Genomic DNA, 21880 nt, shown 5'->3' on the forward strand with positions numbered 1-21880 from the left:
CAAATAAATAAATATACATACATACATATATGTATGTAAAAGTGTAAGTATTTGCTTTAAACTGTGTTTCTATTCTCTTATCCTGTCTCATCATTCAAAATTGTTTCTTCTTAAGCTAACTATGCCACTTATCATCAATGGACTAACTAGTGTACATACCAAGTGTAGATCAGCGCTCACGTTCGATCACGATCCAGTGATCGCGGGTCTAGTTCAGAAATATGGAAACTATGCTCACAGCTCAATAAAGATCAACGCCAGCAGCGTTACAATCAGATGAAAGAGGGAGAGGGAGATGGAGAGGGAGAGAGTGAACTTTCCCCATCTGAACACTGGGCGAATCAGTTATTGCACATGATCATTATTTTTGTTTCTTCTGAATATTATGATGCTGTGATGCTGCTTAGTACGTAGGTTGCATATATGTCTATAATTGTTATTGTTACAGGGCTTTCCCGGTTAATCATTAGTCTAAATATTATCTATATATCGTTATGGTTTCGTTTATTGATAGGTGTATGTACTAGTAAAACTCAATAAGCTTAAACGTTATCCGCTATTTTGTTATTATTCTTCAATCTGAACTGTCAGCGCTTGTTGTTGCCACAAAAAAAAATATTAATATATATGTATATGTATATACACACAATCTATCAGTCATTATCAAAAGTGTGCCCGATCAGGGGGGAAACACATTGGGCATACGAATTTCATATCATCTGGATGACGCATAATACACAAATATCATAATGGGCCTAAGACTAACAATTTGTATCTACTGCAAATACTCGAAATACTCCGCGTGTCTTTTCATTATGTACAAATGCAAATGGTTCGTCCTCCGATATAGATCGACCAATTGATCGACAGTCAGCTTTCTGTCTTTCTCTCTGTATTCATATGTATGTAAGTATATTTACAAGTGTTGCGAGTGTGTGTTTTCTTCCCCGAAATCGAATCGCCGTCATCATGTCTGAGGTACTTATGTATGTATATACACATGCTCCTCTTACATTATCATTTTCTTGAAGTATAAAAATGCTTACAATCTAATTCACATATAATTTCAAATAAGTGTGAACCGTTATGTATGCATGTATGTTACATATGTGCACGAGTGAGCGTGTTCGTTAACTTTTGTCAATTGGTAGCGGAATTTTACATATAAATCTCCTATTGATCTACATGTATGTATGTATGTATGTATGTATGTATGTATGTAAGTATGTATGCGTGTACCATAAGCATGTATGTTTACAAAATACATATGTATGTATGTAGCGTTAGACCATGGATGTACGTTGAATATGGTGAATAGTTGCGATTAAATCGAATCGTACGATTCGTACGATACGCCTGCCTCTGCCATCTCTTTATGGTGTGGTAGCAGAAGTATCGATAGTATCGATGTAATTTCGATTTAAGCTAGAGCTTTTGGAACTGTCAATGCTTATATTCCGGGTAACAACCATTCTCGATTATTTGACCGGATTGACTGTTGTTGCTGCTGCTGGTATCGATTGATTGCTGCTGGAGCTGCTGCTGTTGCTGCTGCTGATGATGATGCTGATATTGCTGATGCGGATGCTGGTGCTGATGCAACTGCAGCTGATGGAGCTGCAATTGCTGTTGGCTTATGTCTGCCTCCCGTGACTGTGACTGCAACGTGCGGCGCGTAGCTGGTTGGATAACACTTCCACTGCTTTCCGTCTCCGTTGAGGGTGGCGAGGGGTAGTAGTCCCTCTGACTTACATTTATACCATTTGGGACGACTCCCATACCCATTATAGAGTTGCTGTTGGCTGCTGCTTGTTGCGCCGCCGCCGCCGCTGCTGCCGCTGCGGAGGATTGATGATCGCCGTGGTGCTGGTGCGGATGCTGATGGTGGATAACGTTGTTCGTTGTAGCCCCCGCTGACATGGGCCCGACGCCGCTGGATGGTTGGGAATCCGACATTGTGCCGGATTGCGGCTGGTCCAATACCACGACGGATACCACATCCTCACTCGCCCACCGGGCTAACTGTTGTTGAGCTTGAATAAAGTCATCACTAGAAAATAATAATCGTAACAGGAACAACGGTACATGGTAAGAACACAAGGGGGGCTCATCAGGACTTAGGACCATAGGCTAGGCTAGGCTCTGGACTGGACTGAACTGGTCTGGGTGTGGTCTGGGCGTGGCATAACGTACGTAGCATAACTTGGCGTGGGACTCGTGCTTGCTTGGCCTCGGTTCGACAAGAAAAAATTACAGATTAGAAGCGAAGGCACTCGCAAAACTGTGCGGATATTGGGGATTCAAGGCAACCCCCCAAACAACTCTACTACAACTTTTATTTTTTAACTACATTTTTAGATTTAGATTTAGAAAAACAATATGCTACATAACCCATGATTGCGCAATGGTAAATAGTGAATAGGCAATGGTAAATGATGTGATGGCAAGCTCAGATCGAAAGCATAAATTGTGAGGTTATGTTCCAGCAGTCTTGCAAGTGGATTAAGTCTGCAATGATCAATGATTGTGTACATCCCAACTGCTAATTCGGTTATTTATCTTTGACGGCTGTCATTCTTCATGTATGTATGTATATTATTTTATTGTATTTTTATTTTACTGGCACAGTAATTAAATGCAGACTGCGGCTTTCTTATATTTATTCTCTAATTTGTATTTTACTTCGTGACTAATCAGAAGATTTACTGATTAATCGAAAGGAAGAAAGGCAGTGAAAAAGTTTTAGAAGCCAGTTTATGCGCTAGTTCGATTTCAAAGCAGACTAAAAGAACTAGTTGAACTAGCAGAGAGAGAGAGAGAGAGAGAGAGAGAAAGAGAGAGACGGTGAGAATGTGATCGGAACCAGCAGCTAGCGGACTGCAGGCACTAGTTCAACTTTTGTAAGGTGGAACATTCCAATGCATTCGAAGCAGGGGACAGAGAGAACATGATACGCAAACATGTGGTATGCTAACGAAATGAAAATGGGGGCATCTATATACAGGCTAGTATGGGTTCATGTTGCTTGTGGCTGAAAGTGCGGAGTGAGAGTGTGAGAGAGAGAGAGAGAGAGAGCGAACGAGCGAGAGAGACGGAAAGACGATGACTTACCTTTCGCTTTCGGGCGTCTCCTGCGGATCTAGTCGCGTGTCGAGCGCGCCGCGCTCATGGTGATCGGCGCTCTCATAGATGCCCTCGTCATCCTGGTGCAGGTGCGTGTGGGACGAGTGGTGCGATGAGTGTGGGCCATGTGTGGCATGTCCATGGGCGTGCGAATGGTGTGTATGATGGCCGAATGCATGCGGCGAATGCGACTGATGCGTTGTGTGGCGTGCGGCTGGCGCCGGCTGACGATAACGTCCGCCGTAGGCAAAGCGCGAGTCCTCGTCAGAGCGGGGCCGACAACGGCTGCTGTAAGACGGGTGGATTGTAGCGGTTTTCTGAGATTGAGCTGCTTGCTGATTCGAGCTGTACCCATCAACACGTGAGCACAAAGCAAACGCAAAATGGGCGGGCCAAAAAAGGACGAAAACGAAACAAACAAACAAACAAACACGCATTTACTTTCAGTTATCGCAGCAGCGAAATCATAAATCCAACACACAACACAATATAAACAAAATAAACAAAATGAAAACAAGTCAAAATTAAAGCATATATTGGGAATGTGTGGGGGACAGGAGAAGAAGTTCGAGTTCGATTTCGAGTTTTTAATTTTTTTGTTATGAGTTTTGAAATCAAAGACAACCGAGATTAAATCCCGAACACCAGCCCAAGGGAAATTGTCTTCTTTTTCTATTCTTTTCTAGTTTTGGAGATATGCGAAACTGAAAACTGATGAAATTACGAGAGTATCATGAATACAGTACTATATATGTTTATATTTTGTATATTTGTAGTTGAAGAGAGCTTGGCCTTCTTCAACTGCTTCTGAACTAGGGACATCCCCTCACTTTGTTTTATTTGGGGGATAGGGGAACTACATTAATATTTGTGGGCGTGGCAACGCTCATTGGAGACCAACCTTTATCACACAAGATATTCCAGTCTGAAGCCTGCAAGAAATGCGAATAGAAAGATGTGTTTTGGCTAAAGTCGTTCGGTTCAAATCGCCGCAGCTTCCCAGAGGAGGGAGACCACAGCACACATGCTTGTGGCTGTGAGTGTGTATGTGTGTGTGTGTGTGTGTGTGTGTGTGTGTGTGTGTGTGTGTGTGTGTGTGTGTGTGTGTGTGTGTGTGTGTGTGTGTGTGTGTGTGTGGGTGGGTGGGTGTTTGTGTGTGTGTGTGTGTGTGTGTATGTGGGTGTGTGTGTGTGTATGTGTTCCCGGTTATTGAATGTTGCAATGACTGCCAAATGTTTTGGTTGTGAAAAATGTTAAAAGCCAGAGTACAATTAAAGCTACATCCATTCCAGATTGAAGCAATTGCGCTACAGTTATCAGGATATATATATGTACACATATATATACACATATACATATGTATATACTATATACATACTGGGTGATATTAAGATTACAAATAAAACTTATAGCGGTTATAAGACAAGCATTTTAAGTTTCGTTTATCTTTTTAGTACTGGCTACGATGCGAATAAATTGTCGGCTGAGTCGTAATGCACACACACACACACAGACAGACTCACGCACGCAGAGTTCGCGACGAACAACATTACGTATACGCATACGAGTAAGAATAGCAGCAAATCCTACGCTAAAAGTAAGTCAAGCAACGTACGAATGTCTCTGTGTGTATCGATGTGTGTATGTGAGTGTGTGGCTGGAGAGATGCAAAATAAATGTATGTAACTCCTATGCATGATAAGCAGCTGCTATCGGAATTATCGGACTCTACGATCAACAAATTGCTCGAGGTGACATCGAGGGGTTTTTAAAGGGAGGGATTGGGGAATATTTCGGGTAAAACATAATCGTTATCGGCATCGTAATCGATATTATATTCGATATCGATATCGATATCTATTGTGGTATTGACTTCGAAACTAACCCTTGCGAGGACTCACTACAAGCGGCGGAACTATCTAATCTATAGTGTCGATCGGCCTCCGTCTCCGACATGCGTATATCCTCGGAGCCACTGGGACTCATGTGACGCGACGAATGATGCTCCAGCTGCCTGATCAGATCCTCCAGATTGCGTATGCGCAGCGGCCCAGTCGATGGGGCATCATCGTCATCAGTTGGCTGCTGCTGCTGTTGCTGTTGTTGCAACGATATTGCGCTTGTCTGGTGCAACTGATGCTGCGACCGATGATGATGCATCATCGCACCGCCATGTCCAATGGCATTCGACATTCCGCCGCCGCCTGCGCCAGGCACACCGCCAATGGCACCGCCACCGCTAACGCCCCGCACACCGCTCAAATCAGCGCCAAGCGATAGACCGCCCAATCCAGAACCGCTGCCATCCATGAGAATGGCGTGCGCCGTCGCGCTGTCGCAAATGTTCTCGCGCGAACTAGACTTGGAGCCACTCGCTCGCTTGTACGGTTCAACGGAGTAGCCCAGCTGGGCGCTGGTGCAATCCTGCAGCGTTTTGCGCAGCATCTCCTCGCTGAGGCTGCCGCTGCCGACGGGCGTGTTGCCGGTGCCAGTGCCGCGGTGCGAGGCCGCGTTGCGCAGCGCCTCCAGTATGTCCTCATGGTAGCCGTTGAGCGACTTGAGCGTGCGCTCCACCTCCGAAACGGCGGCGCCGCCAATTGTGGACGCCTGAGTGCCATCCTGTGTGATCACCTCATCCGATTGGCTGTCATCGCACCACTTGTCCTTCAGCTGCTCGCCGTGCACGAGTCCGTAGCCATGCTTCTTCAGAATGCCCTTCTCTGTGTCCCATCCAATCGGAGTGTCATTCATTGTTGTTGGGTCAAGTCAAGTTTCCATGTACATGTAAAAAAACATACAAATTTGGTACAGTCAGACAGCAGAGAGAGCAGGCAGCTCAACGTATACAGAGAATCACAGTAAGAAAGCGAGAGAGCGCAAAAGAGAGACAGACATAAAGAGTGAGAAAGAACAAGAAAAAGCGCGAGACAGAGAGCGAAAGAGAGTGTAAAACACTCGAGATTTGATTGATAAATTATTTGTGCACGTCTTACAGCTACAGATACAGATACAGATACAGATACAGATATAGCTGTTATTTGTAATGACTTTTATCAGAAAAATAAAAGAAATAGCATGCCTTAAATAGAATTTAAGAGCAGCTGCTCTAATTTCTCCATCATATTTGAATAAGCCTTATGAAATTTTTGAACCAGCAATTGAAAATTACCTTGACTGTTCAGAAATGTATGTTCAACCTTCAGTTATTATAGTACATAACTTTCAAAATTCGAATGATTCAATATTGCTTGCATTCAAAACAAGACAATTTTAAGATTTTCGTTGTCAAATTTTTGAATAATTATAGTCTGTACTATATCATAACAGTAGTGCATCAGTAATGCTCTAATATTAGATTTAAGATATCTTCAGACCACCCAAAGTAGGATTGATCGCTTCAAAGTTCTTAGTAAACGAGAATATAAAATAAATATCACCCAATCATCATTCCAAGTTGGGCTCAAGCACAGGTAATTGGGATCTTAGAATTTCATTTGGTCTACTCCGAAAATATAACTCCAAAAAGGTAAAGTATGGTCGTAGTTGATTGATTTAAAACATTCTTAGGCTGCTGTAGTAACACAGAATAAAAGAAAACACGCAGTTGTGCTGCGGTCTGTACTTATAACATTAACTAAAGCGTCTATTCCTTGGTTGGAGGAATAATGAACAGAGAAACGGAGAAAACAGCATAATAGGTTCGCTAATGTTTGATAAACTTTGAGTGTAAATCAAAAGGAATGTCTGGACTCGTATGAAAGAGACAACGAAGGAAATATATGTATACTTAAAGATACTGTTATAAAAACTAACGTTAAATAATTATATTAGTTACTGAGTTAAAAACCTTTAAGCTTGGTTCCCGAGTGGAGCCAATCCAAGGTTATATATAAAGTAAAGAGTATAGAATATAAAGTATAGAATAAAGGCAACTAACATATCTTAGAACTACAAATGAATTGAGTTTGATTAGTTAAGTTTAATAAATGTATTGTGTATAGCTGCAAAGGGTAAACAATTAACGATTAAATGGTAAATAGGTAACGGCAAAAGTCACTGAGTACGAAAACGATTAAGCATGTGGTGGTCGAGTATACTCTAGATAAATATGCGTTAGATGTGTTGTATATTGTGTATAGTTTGTGTATATTTGAAGTGGTATTGTAAAAGAACGTCTCAATTACTTGGTTGTTTCGTTATACCTAATATACATAGCAATACGATATACGATAGTTTAATGATAGTATATGTTTTGGTATTATTTAGTATAGTCTTATATGCTTGTAGTACATGAAGACGACCTCTAGCGCATGATCATATCGAGTATAGAGTAGTAGTAGAGAGAGATCAAGTTGTAATGTCTTTTGCTAATAAATGATGATTTATTGGGATATTAACCTGCATGTGATTGATCATCTTCACCACCAGTCGTATAGCGACGTCCATGTAGGTTCTTATCTCTGTATCAAGTGGAAGGAGAAATTGTGATCATCGACAGCGATAGATAGATCTGTGCTGGACTCACCTGAAGCCTGCTTGATTGGCGTACACCAATTTGCTGGAACCATCTAATGAGACTTCTTCGACGGAATGATGATTGGGCGCCGTTGCTGCTCCGCCGTACCCCTTTGGTATGGGTTTCTTTGAGAAGGGCGGATCGTACTTGAGGGTCGTTGTCTTGCGTCTATATAATTCATACATCGGTTGACATCGACGAGGTCAAGAGTTGTTTGATTTGATTTGTTGTTTATTGTTTGGTTTATATTTGATATATGCGGCGTCATATTGCAATTATGTTTTAATAGATTTAAGATATTTTTTGTTTTGGTTTTTAGGTTTATTTTCAATTAAGGCGTATATACACACACAAAAGGGGGCATATACATAATGTACATATATGTACGTGTATATACAAATATATGTCGAGTATGTTGAATCGATTTTGAGTTGAGTTGAGTTGAGTTGAGTTGAGTTGAGTCGAGTTGAGACGAGTTGATTGAAGCGTTATAAATGGTGCGCATATGATTTTGATTGTGAAATCATATTTGCATTTTTACACAAAATCATTTTCGATACAATTAAGGCATGTTGATCGGTTGATTAGTTGATTGGTCGTTGATTGGTTGGTTGGTTGATTGATTGATTGGTTTGAGATACGATAATATACAAATATATAACATGTGTTGTATTTTTTTTATACGAAGTGTATGAGGCGTACGAAAAGCCCAAAATACACACACCCACAGGCAAAGGCAATACACACACACACAGACATACACACACATACAGAGAGGCGCATGCACACACACAGACAAGGATGTGTGGGTGTGTGTACAGAAGGCACAAGGTGTGTTGTTTACATACAGAAATTTGTTGGATTTAATTTCATTGCATTTCGTTTGATTTGAATTTGTATTTAAAATTTTAATTTTGATTTTTGATTTTCGGTTGTTTGTTGATTTTTTGTTTTTGTTTGTAATGGTTGTTGTTCGTTGTAGTTATTGTTATTGTTGGAGTTGTTGTTGTAGTATTAATAGTTGTAGTTGTTGTTGTAGTTGTAGTTGTTGGGAAACGAAAGGTTATGATGAGATCTTTGATTAATAAAATGCTCGCAATAGAATTGGTTGTATGTGTTTGCTTTTTTTTGTTTTCTTTTGTTCTGTTTTTGGTTTTTCTGTTTTTTGTGAAAAGTAAAATTAAGTGCCACATAAAGAATTTCGTTTGAATGCTAAGATAATTACAAATGGAAACGCAAACATAGTCGCTCCGCCTGCTCCTCTCAACTTGTATGTAAATAGATATTTAATACGAATCAAATATTTTGGATTTTCTTTTGGTTTCAATTCAATTGAGAGGGCAACGCGAATATATATGTGTGCCTTTGTTATATGTACGAGACACGAGCTGAATACATTGAATGTGCCGTTCCAAAAGAAAAAAAAAAAACTTAATCGAATTATGTACATAGATATGTAAAATATGCATTAACCATGAAGTCATTCTAGCAAAATAGAAACATAGACAGAGACATTGTAAAAGTGATAGTATGAATGAATGAATAATGAAATAGACAGAATGAGAGACAGAGAGAGAGAGAGAGAGATAGATGGATAGAGTTCGTACAGAGGACAGAGATAAGAAATTTCGGACCAACACACACATTAAGAGTATCAAATTCAATCAATTGTAGCCAAACACTCAACGACATAACACAAAACACAATAAATAATGGCGATCATAATCGCAATTCATGTAATTAGTTGGCACAGCTCGAACTGTTAATGGAATTTTCAGTGTCTGTGTGTGTGTGTGGTTGTGTGTGTGTGGTTGTGTGTGTGTTTGTGGGACAAACAGGGAATCGGGAAGAGAGAGAGAGAAAGATGCCATTCACCTGACATCACAGAACAGACACACATACTTACATATGGGTAATTCTCTGGTAAATGTCGCGTGCGAACAGCCTTACAGTGACAAAAAAAAAAACATAAACTTAAACAATTTTAAAAATAAGTGAATGTTATTCTTAAAGTTTTGGATTAGCACTATTTTTAGAGCTAAGATTGATTTTAGGAACTTGTTCTGCTTTACGATAAAATATATAAATTCGTTCTTTTTTGGTTTTGCGTACGAATTTGTTAATTTTTTCAATTATTAGAACAGAAAACAAAACAGAAAAAAAATTCCAAAACCATTCTTAGCTCTAATTAAAGTACTAATCTAGAGCTATAAAAATAACCTTCTCTTATTTTTGAAATTGTTTTAGTTTATGTTTTTTTTTAATTGTAAAGCTGGTCGCACGCGACATCCCCCCAGAGAATTACCCATATAAACAAAGCTTCACTCATATATAAATTCCAACATACATACACACACACTAGCACACACACACACGCACTTGCATACTCAAACAAACATCAATATATACATAGATACATACATACAATTGGAGCTGTCAGGGTAAGAATTCAGTTATTTTACAAGTTGGGAAGATTGAGTTTAAATTGTTTTGTATTTATTTTTTTTTTTTTTTTGTTTTTGGTTTGCTCGAGACGAACAGCCAGAGAGACAGCGAACATAGAGTTTTAGTTAGTGAAAAAGATAGAGACAGAAAAAACATGGATGAGATATACAAGAGAGAGATAGAGACAGATTCAGAGAGTGAAAGAGAAAAAGAGCAAGGACGGGGAGAGACAGACAGATGTACACAAATTAAGAAGCTGAGGGTTGACGGATGGTAGGCGGAGGGTTGGGTGGATAAGGACGATATTCGACTTACATGTATGTATGTATGTATGCATGTATACGTGTGTATGTATGACACATATATGTATGTATGGTATGACGAGTAGGTAATTATGTGTATGCAGCCTCATACGAATTGCGAAGTATGCGTGTGTACGTACATACGTACATAGTTTGTATGTAAATATGGGTGGTTCGATTGGGTCACAATTATATGTTCGAGAAATGCTGAGGCTTATCACATAACACACAATCGTTATCAGCACTTATCAGCAGGAGGATCATTGTCAATGCATTAAATAACGTACTTAAATGTACTGCGTTTTGTGTATAACTGTTGCATACTTTCAGGTGTCGCGCTTGCAAATTATTGTCTTGACTTACGGTTCACAATTTTTTGTTGCATACTTTTGTGCGGCGCGAGAAAATTAATATTTAACAACGTATCGAAAGTTCTTACAATTTCATGGTGGATGTGGGGAACTCGCCCATATGTTGTTGTATACTTATGCAATTTGTATTGATATATTAATATGTACACGGTGGCGGGAGATTAGTCCAGAGCAATGGCATGTTTTAAACATATAGTGGGATCACAAAGGACTATGCAGTTATGCTTGCGGTCAATGTTGGGGCTTGAATATGTGTTGTAAGGTAATCTGTATGTTAGTTGTTATGTATGTGTGTGAGTGTGTGTGTGTGTTAATATCGAATATCGATGCACATACGATAGTACACAAAGAAAACATAGGAGAGATTGTTTGTTATAGGAATGTTTTCTGTGTGTATATAGTATTCTGATACAGTACAATTAAATATATAGTACAAATTGGCTGTGATGGCGGCTCATCGGAACATCGCTGACTCTCTCAGCAGAAAGCACCACCATAACTCAAAGTCAGTTTCGTCTATGTTGGGCCCTAAGCATAATTACATGTTTGTATACATAGCAATATATATAGATCATCGTAGCCATTGTAGTCATTGGAGACAATTGCTTCCCAACCTCTACACAATATCATTTTATTTTTTTTTTCTTTTCGTTTTTTTTTTTGTTTTGCTCTTTGTCATATATATATATATTTTGTTTGTACTTTCGTGGCTTTGGGCTGCAAGTAAGGGGGGCGGGAATGGAACGGGGCCGTACTTAGTTGTGTTCTCCTGTATGACTATGAGTGGGCTATGTGTGTATTTATTTGTTATATATGTATGAGTGTTAGTGTGTTTACAACTGTAGCTAGAGGTAAGTTTCTTAAGAATGATGTGGCATTTGCTTATAGAATATTATGGAGATAGTACGTTGTGGCAGATGGCAGTAGTAATATTTCGATCATGTTTCGGGTTTTCAGTTTTATTTGTATTTGTATTTGGATACTTCAAGGAAGACTAAACTGAACAAAAGTAGTAATGAAAATAGTCCACAAGATCAAGATCAAGATCAAGATCATGATCACGATCACGATTAATCATCACAATCACAATCACGATCACGACACGTTGACCACATTCGCCATTTCTTTTTCTTTTTATTTTCATTTTCTTTGCTTTTATTTTTGGTTTTCTTGTTGTTGTTTGTTGTTGGTTTTTTTGGACAGCCATTTGGCCATTGGGTTTCAAATCTTATCGTGATTTTTCACTCATTAACAATAATCAAAAATAATTGATGCTAATACAAAACCATATGTTATAATTGTTGGCTATGTATAATTGTTGAACTCAAATTAGAAATAATATAATTAATGATGCATATGTTATCATTAAATGTTGTACTTGTGGTGTAATTATTCACTACGATTGCTGCCTATGCGAGGAGTATTAAATTTGACTTTGTTCTTTTATTTATGTTCTCTCAAACTGCATTGATGTGGGAATCTAAAACCATGCAAGTCTCTCTAGTTTGAGTTTGCGATTACAATTGAGTAAAATTTAAAAACATCTACATGATTAAAGCAATGCTAATAAATCCTGTTATTGCTTGCAATAAATGCTCTTCTCGATCTATTTCAAGCCAACTGCAGTCTATGAAGTGAATTAATCTAGTATCACAATTGTTTAGTATTTTTTCTTAGTTATTCAATTGAATGGAATTTCAATAAAATATATTTCTAATTTGGTATGTACTAGTCTATTTGCAGTATATACCTTTGCATTATATTTCGTTTATTTCTACCAATTCGATCTCGTATTCTTCCTTCTCGCTTTACGAACGAATTTGTCGAAGGAAAAGTATAAAATAAAGAACGTTTTATCAACATTAAATTGTATATTGACCATTCATTGTAAGGGGCACAACGCCAACAATAGCGAATTGTGGATTGCTCAGATGCTACATCTGATTGTAATGGATGATAAATGTGCAACCGTAAGTAGCAGTGTATGTGTGTGTGTTTGTGTGTGTGTGTGTGTGTGTGTGTATGCGTGTGTGTGTGTAAACGTGTGTGTGTGTGTGTGTGTGTGTGTGTGTGTGTGTGTGTGTGTGTGTGTGTGTGTGTGTGTGTGTGTGTGTGTGTGTGTGTGTGTGTGTGTGTATGTGTGTGTGTGTGTGTGTGTGTGTGTGTGTGTGTGTGTCATTGGTTTGAAGATGAGTTATACATACATATGTACTTGCTTGTGGGAACGCTTAACGCTTCTATATGTACAACAAGTGGGATCTAAACGAATGCATACATATGTACATACATATAGTATAAGTTATGTATGTGCATATGCTTATACATGCAGCACTCATATTTATGTATGTACATTGATGTACACAAATATATGTATGTATGCACATCTGTATGTTAATTGTGTAGGTGTGTGCGTGTGTTTTGGGGAACTGGTGAAATAAGTACAGAATAAGTGAGGAATGGAAGCGAACAAGCGGTAAATAGTCGGAATATGTTATGCGCATGCATAGCGAGAAGCGATAAAGCACTCGTTGTTGTTGTTTTGCTTCTGTGCTCATTTGCTGTGGTTGTTGTTGTGCTGTGGTGTGCACGCATGTATGCATCTATTGCGACGACTAGCCTAGCTATTTACAGTTTTGCCTACCAAATCCATACATGCATGCACGCACCTGCACATGCACGTACTTGCACGTACATACAGTCCTCTATTTTCAGTTTTCAGTTATCGTTATCGGTTATCGGTAATCGTTGATGTAGGTGCAAGTGAGCGCAAATTGACATAATACGCCAAGTTGGTAACAAAGCAAAGCAAAGCGAAACCAAACCAAACCTAACTCAAAACATAAATGACTGCATGATTGTTACTACATACATATGTACACACACACACACACACACACACACACACACACAAACACACACACACACACATACACACACGCACACACACACATACACACACACACAAACAGACACACATATACAAATGTGCGTGTATGTACATAGTTATGCACTAAATACTACGACTCATAATGAGGATAACATTTTCGAGATTAAGAAAATAATTGAAAAATCGTTAATGAAACATATAAACAAAATATTGAGTTCATTTTTTTTTCGATTCTTGTTAGTGTTTTTCTGAATTTTTCCCATATTTTTTCATATCTTTTGGTGTGTAATTTGGTTTTTTGTTTAGATTTCTTTTTTTTTTGTATAATTTGTATTTTTGTATTTAGAGCTGGCTTTTTCATTACTTCTTTTCAACTAACCTCAGACACAGGGAGAAGTTTCTATGTACTACAACTGACCTGTAGCACAATGCCATCAAGGTGAATGTTATAAAAACGAACCCTACAACTGACATTAGAACACCGACTAGGAACACTGTATTTGAGCCGTGGTAGTTCTCTATACGAGATATTTGATTAGCCATTTGTTTCGATACAGATGTGTGTGTATGTATAAGGGTATGTGTATAAGGCATAGATCCAGAGAGCGAGGGCGAAAGAGAAAGTGTAAATATGTATGAGTGTGAGTGAGAGTGTGGGATTTAATTCGATTGCATATAGTATATATAGAGTAAATATATACAAATTATTTTGTTTCGACAATATATTCAGTTTTTGGTTTAGCATATATATTTTTTGATTTTTTAGTTTGATTGGGGTTTATTTTATAGTTTTTCATTTATTGCAAGTTTTTACGATCGTTACGTTACGTTGTGATATATCATTGTTGTTGTTGTTGGAGTTTGAGTTTGTTGTTGAGTAGTAGTTGTAGTTGTTGTTGTATTTGGAATTGATGTTGTTTCATTCGATTCGTTTAATCGTTTAATGTTTACCAACACATAAATAGATATACACATATACATATTGTTGGATTCATAAATATATATATATGTATATAGCATAGATCAAAGTTGAAGGCGATTGTTGTCGTCGATATCATTATTGCAGTTGATTGAGTGGGGTCAGCCGAAAAAAAAACAAAGCAAACAAATAACATTTTGTACGATTTTTTTTCTTTTTTGGTTTTTAAATGTATGTATGTTACGTTTTGGTTTAGTTTTTGGTTAGTTTTATTTTTGGTTTCTTTCCATATTTTTGTTTTTTTGATTTTGTGGGGAGATTTCACAATAGTTTTTGCGGCTCAGCACACAACAAACGGGGCAACTTTTGCAGCAACTCTCGCTGCTCCACAATGCCAAACGTGCACACACACATACATACATTCATATATATGTATGTACGTTTTTATGTGTTGTTTGATATTTGTTGGTGCTGGCCGCAAACGCATCGAATGAAGCCGAAATCAAACGATTCTCACAGTTGCACCTCGACTTGACACTTTAGCCAGCCAGCAGCAGCTCTATTGCTTTACAGTCTTCTTTACAATTTTCATTTTTAATTTGCATTTTGTTGCTTTCGTATTTTCGTTTCTAGTTTTGTTGCTGGCATTTGCATTTTCATTTTGAATTTTCGGCAACACCCAGACTATGACAATGGTAATCCAAGCTATGCAAGACAATAACTAAATAACAAAAGGCACACCTCATCTTTATCCTTATCCTGCCTCTCCTCCAATTGTTATGACACTATTTCAAAGGTTTTTAGGTGTGCAAGCGTGTGGGTGCGATTTCATGTATAGTCGACGCCTGTTCAAGCTATCGATACATAGCACATTGAGTTGTTTATTGAATTGCATTACATTTTATCGAATCAATTACTTAATACTTAGTATGCTTTTATGATTTCATTTTGGAATCTTTAAGGTTGCCCCCAAGAGTATGCTTTACATATTTTCTATTACATACAATCGTGGGCGGAATTTGTATTTGGTTTTACAGAAGTTCGACTGGAAGGTATGCATTATTATTTGGCTCGGTTACGGTTACCAAAAAGAGAGTGAGAGAGAGAGAGAGAGAGAGACATGTCAATGCATGTGTGTGCGTGCGTGCGTGCGCGTGCGTAAATCAATGTGGGGAAGAGGAAGTGGCATTTGGGTGCACTTAGAGCGGGACTGAGTATGAGTGTGAGTGTGAGTAGATAGGTAGGTAAGCAGAAGTGAGTATTGAGAATAGTGATCGTGATTGGAGGAGGGGAATGTGAAGTTTAGTATGTATGAAGGAAGAGTCGAGCATAGTTGGTATGATTGTGTATATCTACATATGTATGTGTGTGTGAGTGTATATGTAGCAGTGTGTGTGCATGTATGTACAATTGTGGACATATACATATATACTTATATGTTGGTACCTTCACTCCCTTACGAGACGTGTTTAGCAAATGAATACGTACATATAGCGATATGTACATACCCCGAAAAACAAGATACATATGTACATACATATACGCTGACATACATATACAAAAATAGGAAAATAGAAACTTTAACACAGATACGGATATTTCATGAGCTAGGGCTCATTGGCACATATGTATGTACATCCAGTAGTACATCAAATACAACAACATTTAGATATACGTAGATATGTATGTAAATACGGACAAACATTTACTTCTATGCAAAACAAAGTGAAATTATAAAATTCCATGAACATCTATGTACACCAATATACATACATAATCATATGTATATATAAATATGTACATTTATAAGTGAATATAGCATGTGGAAGATATGGCAACAAAGCGTACGAAATTAGAACGGCAGAAATGACGACACAAAAAAACAAAAACAAAAAAAAAAAACATTTTCTCCTCACATGTGTATGCACATACATAGTATATATATATGTATGCAATGTACATACATATGTCTCTGTACATAATGTCAGTGCTAGTAGTGTGCAACAATATGCATACATAACATACATACATATATGTATTTACAAACGTGCACATGCATTCGGTCACAACATACAACATACACATACATATGTATGTATGTACATACACGCGTATTCATATGTACATATGTGTGTGAGTCGCAGGTCAGATAATAGATAGATACCCCTCGAACATACAAAGATAGCATATAGCGAGAAAATGATGAAAGAGACAGAGAGAGAGATAGAAAGCGATAGAATAGACTCGAGATTGGAATAGTCTGACCTTTGACCTGGGTGCATGCAGCAAACGAGTTTGATTGACATAAAGCATCGCCGTCAATCATTAATCAAACCCTGCCGTCTGCCTTCCTGCTTTACGCATATGTGTACATGTACATATATGTGTATGAGTGTGTGTGTGTGTGTGTGAGTGCAACTGTGTGAGTGTAACTGTGTAACCATATGGGCGTGCGTGTGCGCGTAGCGTGCTCGCAGGATCGGTGCAACCGATTGTTTACTTGCTTGGTACTCTACCTGTAGCAAACGGCCAGTGTTGCAAAACTAATGAAGACACATTTGACGATAACTGTTAAAATGATGACCATGGTTAATGTGCTGATCCTATTTTGGTCAGAGGGGTCTGGAAATGGCGGTTGCATTTTATGTTGCGTTAATTTCAATTGTTTCTTTGTCATCTCATTTTTGTTGCAAATTAAACAAATTTTAAAACAAATATCAACTTAACTCGCTGCTAAACTCTGATTTCTGTTAGACTATACATTTTAATTAGTACTGTCAAATATCAATTCCCCAAAGAAATCAAAATTCAAGTATAACGTTAATATGCCGAGAAAAAAAAATATTTCCCATTCAAGTAATTAAACGCTTATTTTAAACTTTGCACAAAATCTTAAGAGTATAATTTAATTAATGTGCATTAAAGGAGAAACACGTTATATCGGTCCAAAATATACTTTTTATATTCGGTTCAAAGAGATTATTGTAGAATATAGTATATAATATTTTATGACCTCGACAAAGTTTAAAAAATAAAATGGCATGCAATTTTTAAATTGAAAATAAAAATATTAAAGACTCCTGCTTTCATACTTTAAGAATATGGCAAATTGAATTAAATATAGGAAGAACAAAAAACAAAAAAAATGTGACATTAATCTGCAATTTGAAGCATTGGAATCCCGAAAAATTGCGATTAAAAGATGTTAATTGATTTCATTTAATTGAAACACTAATCAGCATGCACGTTATGTGAGTCTGATTTGAGTGAGGCTTAACAAGAATGTATATATATATATATAAATACAAAAATATATGATCTGACTGAAAAGGTCAAGATAGGTTAACATTTGTATTATTTTAATTTGTTGTTGGTTAGAAATCGATTTGTTGAATCGGTTGATGAACTGAGTGATTTGATGTAAGAGCTACAAATGGTTCTTATATATATGTATATTATACTATATATATATATATATATATATATATATATATGTAAAGTATCTGTATATTTTCTAGTTTTGTGGATTTGTTGAACTACTCTCTCGTAATGGCGCTTCATCGCTTTGATTGATTTCGGCCTAACGACTAGTGAACGGTGTAATTACCATTGTCATACGAGTAATCGAAACCAATTGTATACATATATTAATCGATTGTATATCGAATTGCAATCAAATCAATTATCAATCTGCTTGAGAGACCGTGTGAGTTCGCTATACTTTCATTTTCTTGGGATTAGTTATGGCAATGTTAGTACCGTTGCTTAACTGTTGCCCCTCCAAATCGCCCGATTGGCTATGTTAATTAAGTTGACGTTAGTACAGTCTAATTACGATACATCAGATTCGACATATGCACATACATATGTGCATATACATAGAGCGTACATACGTATGTAGATATATCGAAGACTGTTTCAGGCTGTCGACACACAAACCAATCTGTCTTACCATATGGAGTTTCTTTCTTCTCCATTTTGATTGTATTCTCCGGCGTTGGCAATGCTTCCGTTGGCAGTGGTGTGGTCAACAGCACCACGGTACTGCAGTCTGTGCCGCCCCAGCCCATATCGCAAAAGCATCGGTTCGCATTCGTGCAGAACTGCAAAAGAATGGGAGCATACAAGTAAAAGTAGTCTATGACACATGTGTGTGTACATATGTACATACATACATAAATATGTAGTCAACATTAATTACATTATAAATGATGCACATGTATGTGACTATGTATTAATGTGTAATAATTTATGTACATATATATATGAATGTATTCATATATGGATGTACATAGCAATGTACATGTACATATACATACATTTGTGTGTTAATATCTTCTTATACATATACGTATGTATGTACGTATGTATCTACGAATGCATATATATATGTAAGTACACGTACATGTATGTATCTACATATGTACATATATTTTTGTGTGTATAGTAGGAGTATGTAAATGTAGGCATGTATACATTCACATATATATGTATGTCTACATAAAGGCATACATGTTAGTATCTACATATATACATACATATACAAAACATGCATTTGTATGAATGTTCTTGTACGTATACATATACTGGCATACATATACTTGTATCGATATATGCATGCATAAATTGATGTATTTAAGAACGAACGTATTCATTTTTTCATACATACATATATGTAAGTATTAAGTAAGGTGTGCATGTTACGTAGTTGCAACGTGAAAATATGGTTGTTGATCTTTTTGATATGCCACTTACACCATGCTCTGAGCACTCTTGACCCTGCTTATTCGTTGGGCACTTGGTTGAATCCACATGAGGGAAAAGACTGACGCACGTTTGGTTAAGGCAAATCAAATTATCGCCACACGGAGTCCCATCCTTGACCAGGCCATGCTCGGGATAGCTATTGGAGCCCACTTGACCGCTGGTCGCCCTGTAATTTGTCAATGCAGAAATGTGAAAATTCGTTATCGATAACTAACCTCAATTCCGTTCACCCCCCATATGGATTTTGTTCCCTTTTGCCTACCCTCCCCACCCATTCCCCGTTACGCACTTGCATTCATACTCCTGCCCTTTGATGGAGATTATGGTGCGAGAGTAAAGCTGGTCGATGCCATCGTTAACTGGCTGCCTCTCGCCCTCCTTGCACTGCAGCGTGCCGCACTGGACGTTCCTATGTGAGCGAGATGAGAGAGAGAGAGAGAGAGAAACGCAATAGGTTATTTACGCACTCCATATATTAGATGCAGCAAAGATACTGAAGAGTTTTCTCTTTCTCAAGAAAAACGCAGCACCAAAAAAAAAACCGAAAATATTGGCAGCTAAATCAAACATGTTTCCCGGTTAAGTCATGCATAAAGCTATAAAGCGTTAAAGGCGATTATTCTGAACACTGAGCACTGAACACTGAACGCTACATACTTGCTATGGGCTTAAAATAAACTCACTCTGGTTCGCATTTGATGTAATGCTCGTTGGCATCGCGACCGCAGTGACCGTTGATTGAACCCTTTGAATTGAACTGCTCGTAGCACTGGCGATCGGCCGCAAAGCCGCCGTAGCCCCAGATAGCCTCGCATTGCAGCGTCAGCGTTGGACAATAGCCCTGGAAGCAGTAGCCTGTGGTCGAACAAAGAAGCCAGTTAATTGATGTATGCACATACATATATGTATGTATGTTATGTTCGAGTAATAGACTGTATAGTAGACTGGTAGTCACCTGAAACTCCCAATTTACTGAGACCGCAAGGCGAGCCGTTCTTCTTGTAGATGTCAATGGGACATTGACCGACCTCGCCATCACAATATTCGGGCAAATCACATTCGTTGTGCGAGTCGCGGCAGATGTAATCCTTGGGTCGCAGCTGTCCGCCAAAAGCACAGCGCAAAATAAATTGTGTTAAAGTTAAGGGCAATCACAATTTTCCACTTGATGCATTTAATTTTCCCCGCTCGCGGAGAAATGGATGAGAAAAAGGAAGAGGAAGTGGAATATGAACTTACCCGGCATTGGTCGCAGCAGGCACCGCTGGCACACTGTGCCTCCGACTTGAGCTTACATGTGATGCCATCACAGCATGGGTCCAAGGCGCACTCCTCGAATGTGCCACAGTCACACTCCTCGTCCTCCTCGATCACTTTGTTGCCGCAGTTGCGCCGCAGCTCGATCTGCAGGTGATAGTGTAATTAAATTACTTGATAAATGCTACATTTTCTAGTTGTGTAACAAATAGTCCGTTTGGAGGATTCATTCATCTTCGAATTGCCAAAGATTGCAGGGTATTGGGTAGTCAAGCAAGGACATTTCGTAGTGGCTGTTGCTGTTATCTGTCCTGAATGCTGTTTCCTGCTAGCCAGCCAGAGAAGTTCACCCCGCATTACAAGCAACCGCAGCGGCAATTTGAAGCATGTTTTGAATCGATTGGAGAGGGTTGGTTTCATGTTGCCTGCTGCATGTTGCATGTGGCAGGCTGCATATAACATATGGCATATGGCACACATAGCAGAAAAGGGGGCCTAACTCTTACCTCATTGGGCTTGTTAAGTAAACAAAGACCGTGACCCGTGCGCAATGCGTCAATATAATCCTTTTTACTGCATTCCGAAAATTTGTATGGCTGCACATTTTCCTGACCGACTATTGACTGTGCCATTATGCATCCGTGCCAGTCCCGACAGAAGCATTCCTCACCTGCGAAATGAAAAGAGATGATTGAGAAGATAATATACATAACTTAACTCAACTCAACAGCTAGCATTTAAAATTCAAACCCTCCAATCTTCACGAGATTCCAAAAGTGTACATATGTACATATGTATGTTTTTGTCTTCAATTCTGACAAGTAGACAATTGGATCGTGGAATATTGCACAATACTTACGACCATCGTCGTGGCCCATGCCAATGTTGTGTCCAATCATGTGGGCCATGGTCCCAGCTAACAGATGCGGCTCGTAGACATTCACATCGACGCTGATACCAACGGCACGAGGTGTGCAAACTGTCTCGGGCACTGCCATGCCAGCCTCGCCACCCGCAAAAGTCTCTCCACTGCGCAAAAGATAAATTTGAAATGGTATATGTATGTGTAGATGCATGGATGCATTTATGAACAGAACGCTCTAATGGCAGAGCCACTTACGTTAGCAGCTGTGTGGTATCGCGTTCGATTTGAAAAAGATTCCTAGAGGTGTAATCGTTAAAATTGGATATTGCCTTGCTGATGTCCTTGCTGCCATCGATGGCCGCCTGATTTTTGCCCCACGTCTCAATGTATACCACCGAGACACGAGTATTCAGCGTGCGGAAATACTG

General features: G+C 38.5%; 1 protein-coding gene across 20 annotated transcripts in view; it reads right to left on the minus strand.

Annotated features, from left to right (window-relative positions):
- Positions 1-21880, minus strand: part of LOC133847077 (zinc metalloproteinase-disintegrin-like protein F1) — a 38995-nt gene that overhangs the window by 5467 nt on the left and 11648 nt on the right. For 2 of the 20 annotated variants that reach the window (XM_062281849.1, XM_062281845.1), the window contains exons 9-23: positions 21708-21877; positions 21447-21616; positions 21094-21257; positions 20570-20734; positions 20286-20430; positions 20014-20185; positions 19620-19739; positions 19319-19496; positions 18516-18666; positions 14063-14162; positions 7649-7807; positions 7522-7583; positions 5009-5843; positions 3112-3468; positions 22-2050 (exon numbers count right to left, since the gene is read on the minus strand). In XM_062281849.1, the coding sequence (XP_062137833.1) occupies positions 1444-2050; positions 3112-3468; positions 5009-5843; positions 7522-7583; positions 7649-7807; positions 14063-14162; positions 18516-18666; positions 19319-19496; positions 19620-19739; positions 20014-20185; positions 20286-20430; positions 20570-20734; positions 21094-21257; positions 21447-21616; positions 21708-21877 (3555 nt within the window). In that variant the 3' untranslated portion in view covers positions 22-1443. Of the gene's footprint in view, positions 1-21; positions 2051-3111; positions 3469-3791; positions 4056-5008; positions 5844-7521; positions 7584-7648; positions 7808-14023; positions 14163-17079; positions 17186-18073; positions 18361-18515; positions 18667-19318; positions 19497-19619; positions 19740-20013; positions 20186-20285; positions 20431-20569; positions 20735-21093; positions 21258-21446; positions 21617-21707; positions 21878-21880 lie in introns of those variants that run through there. The other 18 variants (XM_062281846.1, XM_062281842.1, XM_062281848.1 and 15 more) reach the window with 15 other exon arrangements.

Source organism: Drosophila sulfurigaster, chromosome X (genome assembly GCF_023558435.1).
Source record: "Drosophila sulfurigaster albostrigata strain 15112-1811.04 chromosome X, ASM2355843v2, whole genome shotgun sequence".
NCBI classification, from domain to species: domain Eukaryota; kingdom Metazoa; phylum Arthropoda; class Insecta; order Diptera; family Drosophilidae; genus Drosophila; species Drosophila sulfurigaster.